Source organism: Triticum dicoccoides, chromosome 7B, assembly GCF_002162155.2.
Source record: "Triticum dicoccoides isolate Atlit2015 ecotype Zavitan chromosome 7B, WEW_v2.0, whole genome shotgun sequence".
Classification (NCBI taxonomy): Eukaryota; Viridiplantae; Streptophyta; class Magnoliopsida; order Poales; family Poaceae; genus Triticum; species Triticum dicoccoides.
In genome coordinates this window covers 2,911,958-2,930,415 of record NC_041393.1, presented here as the reverse complement: position 1 = coordinate 2,930,415, position 18,458 = coordinate 2,911,958, and the positions used below count along the sequence as shown (strand labels likewise).

The 18,458-nt window shown below is 46.6% G+C and overlaps 2 protein-coding genes across 2 annotated transcripts; both read right to left on the bottom strand.

Moving 5' to 3' along the window:
• Nucleotides 1-720: 720 nt before the first annotated feature.
• On the bottom strand, nucleotides 721-1,170 carry LOC119336867 (polyubiquitin-like). Its single transcript, XM_037608945.1, has one exon. It carries the CDS (start codon nucleotides 1,168-1,170, stop codon nucleotides 721-723), a length of 450 nt encoding a protein of 149 aa, XP_037464842.1.
• A 9,428-nt stretch (nucleotides 1,171-10,598) lies between these two features.
• Nucleotides 10,599-11,358, bottom strand: LOC119339125 (pathogenesis-related protein PRB1-3-like). The gene has a single exon (XM_037611281.1). The coding sequence runs from the start codon at nucleotides 11,312-11,314 to the stop codon at nucleotides 10,802-10,804; it is 513 nt and encodes a 170-aa protein (XP_037467178.1). The 5' UTR covers nucleotides 11,315-11,358; the 3' UTR covers nucleotides 10,599-10,801.
• Between the last annotated feature and the right edge of the window lie 7,100 nt (nucleotides 11,359-18,458).

Below are 18,458 nucleotides of genomic sequence, written 5' to 3'. Positions count from 1 at the left end.
ATTCAGTGAGAGAGAACGAGAGTATTCGTGGTGATTGAAACCCACCAAATGAGGGATCGGTAACGGCGGACATGGCTAGCACTATGCGAGCAGCAGCGATGTAATAACACATGATTATTCTACTCTTGCACAACGCGAGAAAGCTAACAAGAGGTGGAACTGATTGTGCAACAGATATTGAAACATTCATCAGCAAACCTAGAAAAGCCAACCTAATCCTGATAAAAATAAAATGAAAACCACATGAAACTGGATCCCATAAAACCAGAAGAAAACTACATGTGAGAAAAAAGTGTGTCACACCCACTGATAAAGATGTCACAACAATACACATTCCAAAATTGCAGCAGTGATCGGAGAAGCGCCACATAGATCAAATTCGTGTATACAACAAGAAGCACGACTTTTCAACAAAATTCAGATAGCTGGTTTCAAGAAGCATTAGTTTCTCCACGACATTACAAAATCCAGAAACTTGCCAATTCCATCATTCAATTAGAGAGAACGAGTATTCGTGGTGATTGAAACCCACCAAACAAGCGACATCGTCATCATCAGCGGTAACGGCGGACATGGCTAGCTAGCGAGCTATGCAAACAGGGATGTAGTAACACATGATTATTCTACTCTTGCACAACGCGAGAAAACTAACAGGAGGTGGAACTGATTGTGCAACAGATATTGAAACATTCATCAACACATATTGTGTAATCACAGCCATCACTGTTCCGGGGAAACACGAAAGCGGAGAATCAGATGAAGAGTAGCTTCGTGACGTATATTGTACTCCTCCAGGGTGCGGCCATTCTCCAGTTGTTTTCCAGCATAGACGAGTCTCTGCTGGTGCACAGGAATGCCCTTCTCAACCCAGATCTTCTCCTTGACACTATCGATGGTATCAAAATTCTCCACATCAAGAGGTAGTGAGGTGCCAGTCAACGTGTTGACACGGATTAGCATCCTCCTCCTTTGGATGGGCAGATCGAGGCTGAGAGTGGATTCATCCTGGATGTCGTAATCAGCCAGAGTACGCTCGTCTTCAAGCTGCTCCCCATTGAAAACAAGGCGCTGCTGATCTTGGATCTTTGTCTTGACGATGTAGATGGTGTCGGATGGATCAACCTTGATGGTGATCAACTTGCCGGCGAGGGTCTTGACGAAGATCTCCATCTGTTTAATGAGATCAAAATTTTGACATGATGTAGAACAACGGGAGGACACACCACTTGTTGCACTAGTAAGAAATACTTTTGAGATCAATCAGAGTAATAATTAGCAAAAGGGAAGGGGACATTTGGTATAGCCAATTTGAATATTTGAACTAATACCATTATTTATGCTATCAATCACACTACTCCCAAGTGGAGTACAAGTGGAGTGAGATTATAAGCAGAGAATATCTCAACATGAATTTGTCTTTCCGATACGACCCAACAGATTTTCACAGCGAGCACCAGCAGAGATTAATAAAATTAGCAAGATATTAGATCGAAGTGAACGTACCTTGAAGCTACCTCGAGGAAGGAGAGGGCGATCGAGCGCCGTGTGGAGCGCCAGTAAAGAGACAAGTCACTGGGCTGGGAATGGGGATAGAAGGAGGTCAAATTTATAGCAGAGTCTTTTCCTCTCCTTTTTAAAACTTGAGTGACGGAATTGATTTCAAGCGACACTTCGGGTTGGCAGACGACTCTTTGTTCCACCCGTTAACATTTACTAGCACATATGCCCGTGAGTTGCAACGGGAGAGAAAATTGTTATGTACTTAAATTTAGGGAACATTGGATGTGCAGGCACGGCATATCAACTCATTAAGTAGTTTTAACTGACACACTCAACTGACCTAAGGGCAATCCCACTATATTTGAACTTATAATCATATGTATTAACCCTAAATCTAGGTTGTGAGTGTGCATTCGATGAACATACAACACGGCCAAGTTCAACATTGTCGGATTGCAATTTTATATTAAGTTATATCATAATCCCATAGTCTCATAATATACCGTCTATCTCATGTTCACCGACAATCCCGAGTACAAAGCATCCAGAATATTGGGACTTAGTTTCTTCTTTCTGAGAAATGTGAATTAAATCCTTCCTGCTCATCTGTAGCAAAACAATTGTGTGTTCGTTTCTCCAGGGATAATCGGGACCCACTCCTCACCCTCTATTAATTCATGGAGCGGTTTATTGATTTTCCATACAACTTGCAAACGTATATAAACTGATGAAATTTAGTGTAAGAAATTGAGAAGCTAGTATTTAATTTGATAAGTAAACAAACCCTCCCATTTGGATTTAAGTGCTTGAGGGCCAAAATTCTACGGCCAAGAGACAACCCCGAGTGAAGATTATATGCATCTAACTGTAGCCAGTGACCGCTTGAAGAAGCAGTGTCTACGTAAATATTACATTTTGGCTGCCACGTGGGATAATTGGGCCCGCATACAATGCACCAATTGGATGAAAGAAAACCCATCGCATGCATTGGCCGGTGCTCTAGAACGATCTGCTGGAAAGAATAAATCAAGCATTTTTATCAAACGACCTAAAAATAACGGACGTACTCGCTGCACCTGGCTTAATAATGATGGATGAAGGTAATGGAGAGAAGTACGAGCTACCCCAATTTACTCACTCAAGATTTCCTTTTCTTTTCTCAACAAATGCTCAAAATCTTAAAAAATGTTTACGTTTTTCAAAATTAGTTCATTTTTTCAAAATAATAATCCTGTTTTCAAATTTGTTCAGAAATTCAAAAATTGTTTAGTATTTCAAAATTTGTTCACTTCTTTTCAAAAAATGTTTGAGAACTTAAGAAAGATTAAATCTTTCGCTGCAATTTTTAGAAAAAAAAACCCGAAGAACTACAGTGGCTAGGAGCGTTGTTAACTCATGGGAGGTCATGTGGTTGGTCCCACTCACGCACAACTTTTTGGAAGGTGTTTTATGTTTTGCCACTGTTGCTCTTTCTTTAATGTCCGCACTGCAGAACTTTCAATAAAGATAACACCAGGCGTAATGGCTTGGTACCCTGTTGTAGCAGCCGCTGGTCGCTGGTTTGAGACCCACCTTGGCACTTTTAATTTTGTTGATTTTTGACCGGACGAGAAGCAAACTCGCTCGAGACGATTTGCGACGGACGAAAAAACATATAGGTCCCACCACAAACAAAAAAAATGAAAAAACAATCCTCCCTTTAATATTAGGTAGAGACTATTTCTACTAGTAGCATTTGATAAACAACTACTGTGTGGTAGTATTGAATCTTAGAGCATCTCCAGCCGTTGGCTCCAGGGGCTTAAAAATCACCGCCTAGGGGCAAACCGGCGCTAAAATCGACTTGGAAGCGATTGGGTTCCTAGCCGCCGCCTCCAGGCGCCGATATCAGCCCAATTTTGACGCAAATTTGCCCGCTTTTCAGCCCACTTTCGGCGCAAAATCGGCCCGCTATCGTGCAAATCGGCCCATATTCGCCGAAGCGCCGTGCTTCGGCGCAAATTCAACAGAAGCTATTTTTTATCACATAGTTCATCACAGAAAATCAATAGAAATCAAATAGTTCAACAATAAATAGTTCAATACGAATTATAAAGTTCAACAAATAAAAACTCATATTTCATCACACGTCGAGCTAGGTGTTGCCCTGGAGCCTCCATAAGTGCTCCACTAGATCCTGCTGCAGTTGTTGATGCACCTGTGGGTCTCGGATCACATAGTTCATCACAGAAAATCAATAGAAATCAAATAGTTCAACAATAAATAGTTCAATACGAATTATAAAGTTCAACAAATAAAAACTCATATTTCATCACACGTCGAGCTAGGTGTTGCCCTGGAGCCTCCATAAGTGCTCCACTAGATCCTGCTGCAGTTGTTGATGCACCTGTGGGTCTCGGATCACATAGTTCATCACATAGTTCATCACAGAAAATCAATAGAAATCAAATAGTTCAACAATAAATAGTTCAATACGAATTATAAAGTTCAACAAATAAAAACTCATATTTCATCACACGTCGAGCTAGGTGTTGCCCTGGAGCCTCCATAAGTGCTTCACTAGATCCTGCTGCAGTTGTTGATGCACCTGTGGGTCTCGGATCTCCTGACATATATTGAGAAAGGTAGTCCAGGTTGCCGGTAGCTGGTGATTAACTTGGGCAAGAGGACCCTGCCTGTAATATGGTTCAGTATCAAACACTGGCTCTTCCTACTCGCTCTCAATGATCATGTTATGCAAGATGCCACAACAAATCATGATCTCTCACATTTGATCTTTCGACCAGGTCTGAGCGGGGTATCGGACAACAGCAAATCAAGATTGGAGCACACCAAATGCCCGCTCGACATCCTTCCTGCAAACCTCATGAACCTTCGCAAAGTGGGAGTTCTTGCCTCCTGGCACAGGGTTTGAGATAGTCTTCACAAATGTAGACCATCTCGGATAGATGCCATCTGCTAGGTAGTATACCTTGTTGTAGTGCCGCCCATTAACCTCAAAGATCACCGGAGGAGAATGAGCTTCAACAAGCTTGGCAAAGACAAGCAGGGAGCACTGCAGTACATTGATGTCATTATGAGTTCTTGACATACCAAAGAAGGAGTGCCAAATCCAGAGGTCCTGTGTGGCCACTGCCTCAAGTACCACACTGCAACCGCCTTTGACGCCTTTGTACATCCCGTGCCAAGTAAATGGATAATTTTCCCATTTCCAATGCATGCATTCGATGCTTCCAAGCATCCCAGGAAATCCTCTTGCTGCGTGCTGTGCTAGGATTCGAGCAGTGTCTTCAGCATTGGGTGATTGCAAGTATTGCTGTCCAAACACTGCCACCACTGCCCTGCAGAACTTGTAGAAACACTCAATGATCGTGGACTCAGCCATGCACCCATAGTTGTCGAGTGAATCATCAGGAGCTCCGTATGCAAGCATCCTCATAGCTATCATGGACTTCTGAATTAAAGAGACTCACAATCCAGAGGAAAAGCTTTCGGCTCATCCGATAATGGTGCCGAAATACTTTGTCCCCGTGCAGTGGAGTGTCTGCGAAGTACTCGGAGTAGAGCATGCAATAGCCTTCTACTCGATGCCGGTTCTTTGCTTTCAGCCGCCCCGACGCAGAGCCACCTCGTCGCGGCTTTGCATTGCTCGCGAGCAGGCGGACCAGGGCGGCGAGGACCATGAGATGCACTTCGTCCTGGACATCGGCATCGGCTTCCTCCTCCAGCAGCACTGCGAGCGCCTCCTCGTCGTCTGAGTCCATCACTGAGCAGACAACTCGACAAACACCTGGCGGGCATGGTGGGTGCACAGCCGCCGGTATCCCGTCCTGCGCGGCCATAGCGCCAGAAAACTCGCCCAGGAAGGTGGTGGAGAGGTTGCCGCGGCGAAACCCTCTCTCTTTTCCTGCGGGGAATGGCCTATCTAGCGGTGGTGGGCACTGGGCGGCGCCGAGATCGGCAAGGTGGCGGCAGGGTGCATGTAGGGGGGAGGGGGGCGAATCTCGACGTTTGTCTTGACTTTTCGCTTGACAGTGTGGCCCAGACATGGTTTTCCCTTCTACTGGAGCCCTCGAGTGCGCCCGGTGCGCTAGGTTCGGCCTGGGATCGCCGGGCCCAAAAACGGGCCGAGCCGGCAAATTTTGGCGTCTTGGGGGCGCGATTGGGAGTTTTTTCGGCGCCGGGGCGAAAAAAGTCGCCCTGGGGGCCTATTGAGGGCGCGGCCGGAGATGCTCTTAGTAGTACTTTTCAGTATAGGGGTCGTCCTACTATATTTTTAAGCCTCTCACTTTGTTGACTTCATTTCCTTGCTCACCCTGAACACTTTTAGGCCGGTTGTAATAGGAAGTATCATATACTAGTATCATGCATAATGCATATGATACTTGTATATGATACTAACTCACTAGCTAATGCATAGTATCATATATTAGTATTAGTAGTACTTTATTTATTGTCATGCATGACACATAATAGCATAACATTTATTATGATACGGTATCATGATATGAAACTCAACCCTCTGTTTCTTCATTTAATTCTATGACACCTAATCAAAATTACCTAGTTGACGTGCATGATATTAGCTATGACACTACAATTAGGACCAGCCTCAGATGGAGTGGCTCAAAAATCTCCTTCCCTTGCTACAAGTATGCTGACTAGCTAGAGGGGTGATTTTGTAGTGCCCTCCTAAATCTTTGGGGACAGCGTTTGCTTTGGAGAATCGGGTAGAGTGCAATTTTGCAGCCCCAAAGCATCTCCAATAGAAGATGTAGATGCAAAGATAACTAACTTTTACATCACGAAGCAAGTGTAAAAACACTGCTCCAAATAAATGACGTAGATGTATTTTTTTACATCACCTCCTACAAGTGTTGTAAAATACAAACACTTGGAGATCCAAATTTGTATCACCAGCCGCCCGGTGATGTAAAACACCCAGCCACGCGCCAACCCCCAACTGCCATTTCCCCTCTTCCCCACCCACCACTTCCCCACCTCCACGCCTCCCGCCGCCTCGCCGCCCGCCCAACGGTCCACGCCACACACCATCGCCGGCAAATCCGGCCTCCCCACTCTCCCTATTGCCGGTTCCGTTGCTTTTCCGCTGCCCTCCACCTGAAAATCGGTAGCATCGGCTGCTTTTTCACCACGACGCTGCCCCCTCCCACCGCCACTTTTCCACTGCCCGATTCAAACTTCTCCTGCCGCCCCACTGCCACCAATGCATCGCCTGATTTGACCTCCCACTGTGGCATTTGAAGCTAGACGCTCGAACATTGTCCCGCTCCTTGTCGCTCGACTGCCGCCACTCCTCTCGAAGCTCGGCCACCACCGCTCGCCGCGGTGCCTCCATGTCACCGAAGAAAATCTAGAAGACCAAGATCGGCTTCTTGAGGGTGCGGCAAATGCCGACGTGGTCGTATGACATCGCGGCGTGGCATTTCGGCAGGCCGAGGCACATGATGAACTTCTAGAGATCGAATCCTGGGCGGACATGGAGTTCATCGGGCAGAAGAACATTACGATTCAGCGGATGGGCGAGAAGGTGCAGGAGAAGAAGAAGTCAGCGATTCTCATTGCTCCCGGCCATAGTGACGAGGCGACGATGGCGAGGTTCACACGGGACCATACGAAGTATGTTCAGGCCAAGCGCGAGCTCTTCTGGAAGCGTGAGGCCGAGCATAAGAAGAAGGGGGTGAAGAAAGAGGCAGAGGTTGGCCTGTCGACGGTGATCTCCGTCAAGCCTGACTCGTCGGAGTAGGGTGAATCGGAGGAGGAGGACGAGGAGTGTGACAACCCCAACAAGGACGAGTTCTGGGAGTAGTTCAAGAGTGACGACGAGTAGGCTCGGAGTAGTACGTAGTAGTTTGATGGATACATTAGTTTGAACTATGTTTAATTATGTTTGCTTCAAATGAACTTGCTATGTTTGAATTATGTTTGGAATGATGTAGTAGTTGAACTAGTTTACATTTTTAAATACATCATCTGTTGGAGCAAGAGATTTACATCACCAAATATACATCATCTGTAGGAGTTGGGACCTTTTTGAAGATGAAAAAACACTTTATGGTGAAGTAAATTATACAACACCTACTTTACATCTCCAAATATACATCTTCTATTAGATATTCTCTAACAGATGATGTAGATGCATAAATAATTGATTTATACATCACAAGGCATAGAAACAATGCTCCAATAGATGATGTAGATGCAATTTTTTTACTCAGGTCTTATCGGTGATGTAAAATAGGCACTTGTCACACAAATTTACATCACTTGTGCGGCCCGAGAAAAATGTAGCCGGTTGCGCACGTAGCCCCAACTGTCGCACAGAACATTCCCGCACCGTGCTACCTTCTCCACCCGCCTACTACCGCCGGTGATTTTTCCGGGAAGTCCGTCACTGCCGCTTGTCCGTACACCCCTGGCCCCGCCGGAGCTTCGGCTCCTGTGATGGCTCCCACAGCTCGTCGCCGTCGTCCAGAATAGAACTACTAGCCATTGGAGTTACCATGCGGTTGTCACACGACCACTATGACTGAGTCGAGCAACCACTGCTTTGGCCGGCGTTGCGTCGCTGAAATCAAGGACAGTCACCACGAGCCAACATGCGCCAAGGAGGTGTATTAGAAGGCTTCGTGAGCCGCTCGTTGCCAGTGCAACTACCATCTACACTCTAATGTGAAGCCGCCGCCCGGTTTCTTCCTTCTCACACACAATGTGTTCGACAAATTTGCACAAAGTAAAAATTGGTTAAACTTGTCGGTTTCTTATCATGCATAAAGACGTAGTTAAATGGAGATTTTGTATTGGAGATCAGCTCATGCGACTCCTTTGTTTGGGATGATTCGTCATCGGACGAGGAATACCAGTTGGCCGAGGAAGAGGAAATTGCTTTTATCGTAATGATGCACAAGAGGAAGAAGCCGAAGCATGGTGGTTCTGTGTTTCTGCATGAGTTCATGCGGAGAGGACTACTAGAGGCACACGGAAGATTGATGCACAACTCTCCACCATTTTTTAGAGAGGTACTGTCGAGCCGGTCAGGATGTCCAAGGATGTGTTTATTCACATTTGCAATTCCGTGAAGCAACATGACCGATCATTCGAGCAGAGGAGGAATTGTGCAGGATTGTTTGGACATAGCACTGAGCAGAAGGTCACGGCCGCACTGCGCATGATGGCCTATGGTGTTCCGACAAATTGCATTGATGATAATTTGGAAATGGGAGAGAGCCCTTCTATCTTTTACACCAAACAATTTGCAAAGACTATGGTAGAAGTGTTTGGCCCGGAGTATTTGAGATCGCCTAATGCTCAGGACACTCAGATGCTTTTGGAGTGCATGCACTGGAAGTAGAAGAATTGTCCTGCAGCATGGCATGGACAGTTCAAAGGACGCAACAAGGATGCCACCATCATTTGATGTTGTGGCCGACAAGGAGACATTGATTTGGCATGCACATTTTGGGATTCCAGGATCTTGCAATGACATCAATGTGCTGAACCAGTCACCTCTTTTGCGAAGTTTTCCAATGTAGAAGCACCACAGGTGACCTTGCAAGCAAATGGGCGCACATAAGTACAACTATGGGTCCTACCTTCCGGTTGGGATCTATCTGAAGTAGGCTACTTCCATGAGGCCAATCTCAAGCCTCCGAGGTAAGAAAGAACTTTATTTTCATAGTGCTCAAGAAGTGGCTAGGAAATATGTGGAGAGGGTTTTGAGATTTTGCAATCCCAATATGCTATTGTGCAAGGACCGGCTAGATTTTCGGATCAGGAGAACCTTTGGTACATCATGACTGCTTGTGTGATCATGCACAACATTTGGATTACACTATTTCTATGACCTCATGGAAATACGCGGTCGGCCAAGTAGATGGGAAGACTGAGTCAGACGTTTTATGCAGGTGTACCATGACATCAGAGAGCTTGATAGGCGCAATAATCTTCAAAAAGATATCATGGAGAACTGGTGGGCATGGCATGGGGAACAGAACTAGTAGTTTTATCTCTATGTTTGTTGTACTGTGCATGAACTATGTTGTATTGCGTGTTGAACTTTGTTGTATTTGTGTTGCATTTGATGTCGTAGATTGATGAATTATGTAACAATTTTATGTTGTGCATTGATGAAATTACTGTTATGTTTGTTTAAAGGTTAGTTTGAGATGATTTTGATTCAAATATTTTTGAAATTGTGGAGCGGCGGTTGTGCAGCTGCCCTATTTTACATCATTTATTGGAGCACTAGTGCCCTATTTTACATCGTCTGTTGGAGTTAGAGATTTATGGTGATGTAAAGGCCCACTTTTTTGGTGATGTAAATTTACACGAAGTATAATTCGGTGATGTATTTTACATCATTTATTGGAGATCCCCTAATCTCCATAAAAGCTATTTTTTTTCACACAAAAAGCTGTTTTGGTACAGATGTGGCAATTTTGGGAAACCTAACAGAGTTGCTCTAAAGACTGAAAATAATACGCAATGAATGCTTGCCAAGTCTCTCTTGATGAAATATCTATAATCTTCTTAGATTTTTGGACCAACTTTCTCTTACTCTTTAAAATGTAAAAAAGCAAATTTAACAATTGGGATTCTTGTGTTAGGTGATTGTTTTTGAACCAGTGTTAGGTAGTGTTGGCTGAAATTTGAAAGAACATCCAAGGGGCCAAGGACCATCTTCCCCTTCTCGCTCTATATATAACCTAGGTACAAACGTGTGCGGCTAAAACCGCTACCCTTTCCGATAGTATCCCGTATTCTACGACAAACTTGTGTCGAGGCATGGCCTACTTCACTTCTATGATAGAGTGGTGTTGCATTTCTATGGCGGTTTTTTAGAATTCATTAAAGATTACATTGTATCAAGCCACGGAGTGTCAAGCACATACATCTAAACAAAAAAGATTTGCCCGATTTGCAAACCAATTTTGCGATCCTTTTACAAACTCAATTTTTGCAAAGTGATCTGCACTTTTAAGTGACAGCCGAGCTTTATTTACAAAAAAAAAGAGACGTTAAAAATTAGCATAGGCAACGTTTTGCTGTCCATCATAGACCATGAAGAAGAGCTCACACCATTGCATTAAGGTACAACAAACAACATATTAGTTTACCAGATTATATAAGAACAATAATAGATCACAGCTTATTCCATGGGGCATAAGTACGTACATGCATGGATCATATATAGATTCATGAGCATGCGTTACCCCCATTGTTTTTGTCAAACAACATAACATGCGTGAAGAAATTAAGGCATATATATAAATGTAGCTAGCTAGTAGGGTTTCTGTCCGGCGATGTTGCCCCGCGGGCTGTAGTTGCAGATGATGAAGACGCCGCGGTTGCTGTCGCAGACGACGCGGGCGCAGCCGATGGACGTGGAGGACCTCCACACCACCTGCGTGTAGTGGCCGCACACCTTGTTGGTCGCGCAGGTGTTGGTGGCGTAGTCGTAGAACTGCTTCTCGTCGGTCCACATGGTGACGGCGCTCGACGCCGTCCAGGTGCCGCCGGCGGAGCCCCAGAAGATGTTCTCCCCGTACGTCCCGCCGGAGTGCACCAGGTTGCAGTCGGCTTTGCGCTGGTTCGCATAGTTCAGCGCGTAATTCGCCACCGTGGTGTCCCATGTCACCGGCCCGACTTCGACAAGCGCACGCAAAGAGTTGTGGAGGCTCACGAAGTCCGCCGGGGCGTTCTGGGCAGCGCACGGCGAGGTGATGGCGGCTGCCATGGCCAAGGCGAGGACCAGCTGGGACCAGGCTAGCTTCGAAGAGTAGTAGCACTCCATCGCTAGTTGATCGATCTTTGCACAAGATGATATGTGTGTGATTAGGCCGGTAGGTTGTGATGCCAGTGTGAGCTGAGGCTAGTTGGTATTTATAGAGCTAGAAAACTAGCTCGACGTGCGACTTCTTCAAGGTATAGCTAAAAGTTAAATACCTGGTCAATCGAGTAGAACTGAATATTTGTCCAATAGGGGCAAGATCAAGCTCCATATGCACGCCAACGAATGGATACTAAGGGTAAACTGGTTGTTGCTTGGAGTTGTGAAAAGGGAAGTGGACTTTTGGAAAGTTTACTTAATCCGGCCGTCCAGCAGTCTGCGTTCGTACGTGCATGCATGCACCATGCATGCATCTGGTGATTAGGCTTTCTGGTCCGGATATATTACCCGTCCGTCAGTAATTGAACGGTGCATGCATGCATGATGCGTTCCTCTAGATTTGTGCACGCACGAGCAATGGCGTAATTGACCAACCTAGAGAAACTGTGGAAGCTAATACGTATATCAATGGCGAGTGGGCAACCACTTGCTGCCGCACAAACCGTGGATCCATAAGTCGTTGCCTCGTTGGGAAAGTCTATCCCCCGGAGGCCGGGAACGCAGAGGCGGTGGAGCTTATATTTTTTTGCTCACATGATTAGGGGGTCTACTTGTTTCTCCCTACTATAGCACTCTAGCACAAGGGCAAAACGGCTAGTAACTTTACCGTGTTCTATACCATTTTTCAGTAGATTCCCTAAAACTTCACTCTCTAAAACAACTGTCAAAATAGAGAAAACAATCTCTAATAGAATTATAAGACCACCGATGAAGAACTAGTGGAGCATATGCTGGCCTCAAGAACAACAAACGCAAGGTTGGCTGACTGATCTTATTGAGATTATCTCTAAGTTAGAATCTTGTTGTTAACAGCAAGCCAAACAAAAACTACTGTAGATATCTACGTGGAACCTTGATCTTCCAAAATTTACCCCAGCCAGGAGTATAGACTCCACCCCCAATTAATTTGCTTACAGACAGATCTTTTTTGAACCAATAAGACACTACACCACAACACTTGATTGGGGGCAGTTAACTGCCAGGAGAAAAACCTATCTAATGGCAAACTATCTGCCGGGACATCAGTTTCTGCCGTTAAAATCACATTAGGGCAGATGAACTGCCGGGAGAACTTCAGCAACAATGGCGCTGTAACTGCCGGTAGACTTTGCGGCACAAAAACTGCCGGGAGAACTAAATTTCGGCCTATAGTCTCCCGGAGACCGTCTTTGGCGCGAGACCAAAAGTCGTCCCTAAGCGCGCCAACGAGAAAAAAGAAGCGCGCGACTTTGGCAAAACTTTAGGCCCAAGAAGAAATACACGCGCCAACCCTCCTGCCCCACCAGACCGCATAACCCTAAAAAAAACCCAGACCGCATCTCCGCCCCAAATCCACGCTGAGGGAGTCCTGGACTAGGGGGTGTCCGGATAGCCGAACTATCATCATCAGCCGGACTCCAAGACTATGAAGATACAAGATTGAAGACTTCGTCTCGTGTCCAGATGGGACTTTCCTTGGCGTGGAAGGCAAGCTTGGCGATACGGATATGTAGATCTCCTACCATTGTAACCGACTCTGTGTAACCCTAGCCCTCTCCGGTGTCTATATAAACCGGATGGTTTTAGTCCATAGAAAAGACAACATTCATACCATAGGCTAGCTTCTAGGGTTTAGCCTCCTTGATCTCGTGGTAGATCTACTCTTGTAATACCCACATCATCAATATCAATCAAGCAGGACGTAGGGTTTTACCTACATCAAGAGGACCCGAACCTGGGTAAAACATCGTGCCCCTTGTCTCCTGTTATCATCCGCCTAGACGCACAGTTCGGGACCCCCTACCCGAGATCCGCCGGTTTTGACACCGACATTGGTGCTTTCATTGAGCGTTCCTTTGTGCCGTCGCAATTAGGAGGGATGCCTTTTCCCGTCTTTAAAGACGGCGCCTTCGTCAAGGGAGCTTTGGCCACAGGCCAAACTATCCGGCTAGGCGGTTTTCTTATGACCGCCTGTTCGGCCACCGCTCCGACAATGACCTCTCAGGTCATCAAAAGCGATCTTCACGTCAACTCGGAATTCACCGAGCAGCTAGATCCGATGGAGCTCTCCTCCGTAAATGAGCTCTTGGATCGCATCGCCGCCCTGGGAGTCGCTATAGACTACGATCAGATTGGGCTTAAAACCGATCTGAGAGAAATTAACTCTCCCCAGGCTACCCACCATGTTGTTGTGGTAGTGGAACAACGCGGCGACTCTTCTTCTATGTTAAAGACCAGTTATGTCCGGATTCCCGATCCCTCCATGCCGGATTCCCGCGGAGGGACGGACGCTAATCAAGTACTGAACCTAAAGTCAGGCATCGGACCAGATTTGTTGGATAACATCCAGCAATCCAAGCTTCCAAATCCGGAAACTTCTCGGCCTTTGAGCCTCAGATTGGGCGGGGTTCCGAATTTAATTCCGCCCGCCCACCCAAACATAAGCGATCTATCTCAAATACGGCAAGAGCCCGATGAAACAGTACATCATTACTGGGCCAGATTCCTCCTGGTTATGGACAGGATAAAGGACTGCCGTGAGGAAAGCGCAATCTCAATTTTCTGCAACAATTGCACGGACAAGGGAATCATGAACGCCATAAGTCGTCACGAAGTTACACGCTTCGCCGACCTGGAGACCATAGTACAAAAATACTGTGCGATGGAGAGTGCCTGGAAAACCGAAACCAGGTTTTGGGACAATTCGGCCCTGAACATAACCCTAGTTCGAAATAAAAGGGTGCGTCATACTCAAGCACCTGCGTCAAAAACCAAAAAGCAAAAACCCCCTAAAGGGCACGGAACCGTACTGGAGGGATGGCTCAACGGACCCTGTAAAATCCATAGTACAGAGGGCGCCACTCCAACACATAGCCTTCGAGCATGTTGGATACTACGGCAGGTGGCCAAAAGTGGCGAAGGTTTTCTAGCCCCGGGTAACCAGCCCAACAGTACCAGTACGGTATTAACAGTCTTCAAGACTTTCGCATCAAATAATATGCGGAAACGAACAATCCGCAGCCTCGCCGAAGTCTACCAAGTAGCAACAACAAATCCATGGAGCGCCACGGCTATCACCTTCAATGCCAGCGATGAACCTAAATTCCGAACAGCCCGAGCACCAGCCGCATTGGTCCTCAGTCCGATAGTGGACGGCTTTCGTCTTACCAAGGTACTCACGGATGGCGGCAACGGATTAAACCTCATCTACGAGGAAACCCTCCAAAAAATGGAAATTGACTTGAGCCGCATTGAGCGAAGCAGCACAACCTTTAGAGGAATAATCCCTAGTCGGGAAGTACGCTGCACAGGAAAAATTACACTAGATGTAGTGTTCGGCTCACCGGACAATTACAGGTCCGAGGAGGTCACATTCCAAGTGGCCCCGTTCGGCAGCGGATATCACGCCTTGTTAGGGCGAGAGACATTCACAATTTTCCAAGCTATACCCCATTACGGGTACATGAAGCTTAAAATGCCCGGGCCCAATGGAATCATCACTCTTGTCAGTGATCTAGATATAACACTCCGCGCTGAAAATAAGACAGCCGCACTAGCCCTAGAGGCACTATCCGAAGCCCTAGCGGCAGAGGAACTCACTGCGCTGCGCTCCACGGTGGATAGGGACGATGTGATACTCGATAAGAGATCTAAGTCCACCTCTTTTAAACCAGCAGACGAAATAGTCAAATTCCAGGTCCATCCAACGGACCCCACAAAGACGGCCTCCATTAGGGCACAATTAAACCCTGATGTAGAAGCCGCACTACGAGAATTCCTTCGGGAAAATTGGGACATTTTTTCCTGGCACCCTTTAGATATGCAAGGAATACCACGCAGGCTGGCAGAACACAGCCTAAATATCCTAAAAGGATTCAAGCCAGTCAAACAGGCTCTTCGACTATTTTCCGAACCCAAAAGACAGGCAATGGGAGAGGAGCTAGCCAAACTCTTAGAAGCCGGATTCATCAGAGATATAAAACATCCGGATTGGCTAGCAAACCTGGTAATGGTACCAAAAAAGGACAAATCCTGGCGCCTTTGTGTCGATTTCAAAGACCTTAACAAGGCCTGTCCAGAGGATCCTTTCCCCCTCCCCCGCATCGACCAAATCATCGATGCTACCGCAGGGCACGATTCATTGTGCTTCCTCGACGCATACTCCGGATACCATCAAATCAAGATGGCGGAAAAAGACCAGGCCGCAATGGCATTCATTACTCCATACGGACCATTCTGCTTCAACACAATGCCCTTCGGACTCAAAAATGCCGGCGCAACATATCAGCGCATGATTCAGACATGTCTGGCTACCCAGATAGGCAAAACAGTGGAGGCACACGTAGACGATGTGGTCGTTAAGACCAAACACGTCGAAACTCTAGTAGATGATTTGAGGCTTACATTCGACAACCTCCGAGCATATGACATTAAGCTCAACCCGGAAAAATGTGTTCGGCGTACCAGCAGGAAAGCTCTTGGGCTCCGGTAGAGGAATTGAAGCAAACCCAGCCAAGATCCGAGCTCTGTCACAATTGGATATCCCAAAAGACCTCAAACATATACAAAAACTAACTGGATCTGTGGCGGCTCTAAGCCGCTTCATCTCCTGTTTGGGAGAAAAGGCACTGCCCCTCTATCGCCTCCTCCGGCGCACCGAACACTTCGAATGGACGGATGCTGCCACGGCCGGACTCGAAGAAATTAAGGCCATATTGGCAACAAATCCGGTCCTGGCCGTGCCCAACCTGGACGAACCGATGTTATTATATATCGCAGCAACACATCAAGTTGTCAGCGCGGTACTCGTCGTCGAAAGAGAAACAGAAGGGCACAAATTCCCTCTTCAAAAACCAGTGTACTACGTATCCACTGTCTTAACTCCATGCAAGTCCCGGTACCCACATTATCAAAAGATAGCGTACGCGGTGTTTATGGCATCCCGGAAGCTGCGACACTACTTTCAAGAGTGTTCCATAAAAGTGGCCTCCGAAGTACCTCTCAACGACATTATAAACAACCGCGACGCGACGGGCAGGATTGCAAAATGGGCCATTGAGCTCTTACCATTTGACATAACCTACAAACCACGGCGAGCTATAAAGTTGCAAGTTTTGGCTGACTTCATCGCTGAATGGACCGAAGCCAAACTCCCTAAAGAGTACGGCGCATACTCCAATTGGATCATGCATTTCGACGGCTCCAAAATGTTGGCCGGCTTGGGGGCTGGCGTCGTCTTGATGTCCCCAACCGGAGACACAGTCCAATAAGTACTTTAAATAATGTACACGGACTCCAACAACGCAGCCGAATACGAGGCCCTTTTACATGGTCTCCGGATGGCAATCTCCATGGGTATTCAACGCCTAGAGGTGCGCGGGGATTCAAACCTCGCAATATCCCAAGTAAATGGAGACTTTGACGCCAAGGATCCGAAAATGGTAGCCTACCGTAATGTCGTCCTAAAAATGTCAGCTCGGTTCGAAGGACTCGAATTCCACCATATAGCCCGGGATAATAACCAGGCAGCAGACGTGTTGGCACGCATCGGTGGAAAACGCGACACCGTCCCTCCAAACATCTTCCTGGAGCGGCTCTTTAAGCCATCCGTATTATGGGAAGAAGAGTCCGGAAATCACAACCCGGAACCAACTGCACCACCCAACACGGGCTGACACAATCGGTGGCTCAGCCAATGAAACAACACCTTCAGCCCACAAAATAATGGCAGTAATTGCCCCGTGGACGGAACCATTCCTAGCCTACTTAATTAGGCAGGAACTTCCTGAAGACCAAAATGAGGCCCGCTGCATAGTTCGGCGATCTAAAGCCTACAAGGTCCATGAGGGAGAAATTTATAAGAAAAGCACAACTGGAGTCCTTCAAAGGTATATCTCCGAAGAGGAAGGGCGAGATCTCCTGGCTGAAATTCACGCCGGACTCGACGGGCACCACACCGCAGCCCGGGCCCTTGTAGGTAAGGCCTTCCGTACAGGATTTTATTGGCCAACAGCCCAGGCAGATGCTCAGGACTTAGTCCAACGATGCGTCGGTTGCCAGCTCTTTGCTAATCAAAGCCACATGCCACCCACCGCCCTCAAAACTTGTTGGAAATATGCCCTAGAGGCAATAATAAATTAGTTATTATTATATTTCCTTGTTCATGATAATCGTTTATTATCCATGCTATAATTGTATTGATAGGAAACACAGATACATGTGTGGATACATAGACAACACCATGTCCCTAGTAAGCCTCTAGTTGACTAGCTCGTTGATCAATAGATGGTTACGGTTTCCTAACCATGTACATTAAGATGTCGTTGATAACGGGATCACATCATTAGGAGAATGATGTGATGGACAAGACCCAATCCTAAGCCTAGCACAAAGATCGTGTAGTTCGTATGCTAAAGCTTTTCTAATGTCAAGTATCATTTCCTTAGACCATGAGATTGTGCAACTCCCGGATACCGTAGGAATGCTTTGGGTGTACCAAATGTCACAATGTAACTGGGTGGCTATAAAGGTGCACTACAGGTATCTCCGAAAGTGTCTGTTGGGTTGGCACGAATCGAGACTGGGATTTGTCACTCCGTGTGACGGAGAGGTATCTCTGGGCCCACTCGGTAGGACATCATCATAATGTGCACAATGTGACCAAGGGGTTGATCACGGGATGATGTGTTACGGAACAAGTAAAGAGACTTGCCGGTAACGAGATTTAACTAGGTATCAGCATACCGACGATCGAATCTCGGGCAAGTACAATACCGTTAGACAAAGGGAATTGTATACGGGATCGATTGAGTCCTTGACATCGTGGTTCATCCGATGAGATCATCGTGGAACATGTGGGAGCCAACATGGGTATCCAGATCCCGCTGTTGGTTATTGACCGGAGAACGTCTCGGTCATGTCTGCATGATTCCCGAACCCGTAGGGTCTACACACTTAAGGTTCGATGACGCTAGGGTTATAAAGGAAGTTTGTATGTGGTTACTGAATGTTGTTTGGAGTCCCGGATGAGATCCTAGACGTCACGAGGAGTTCCGGAATGGTTCGTAGG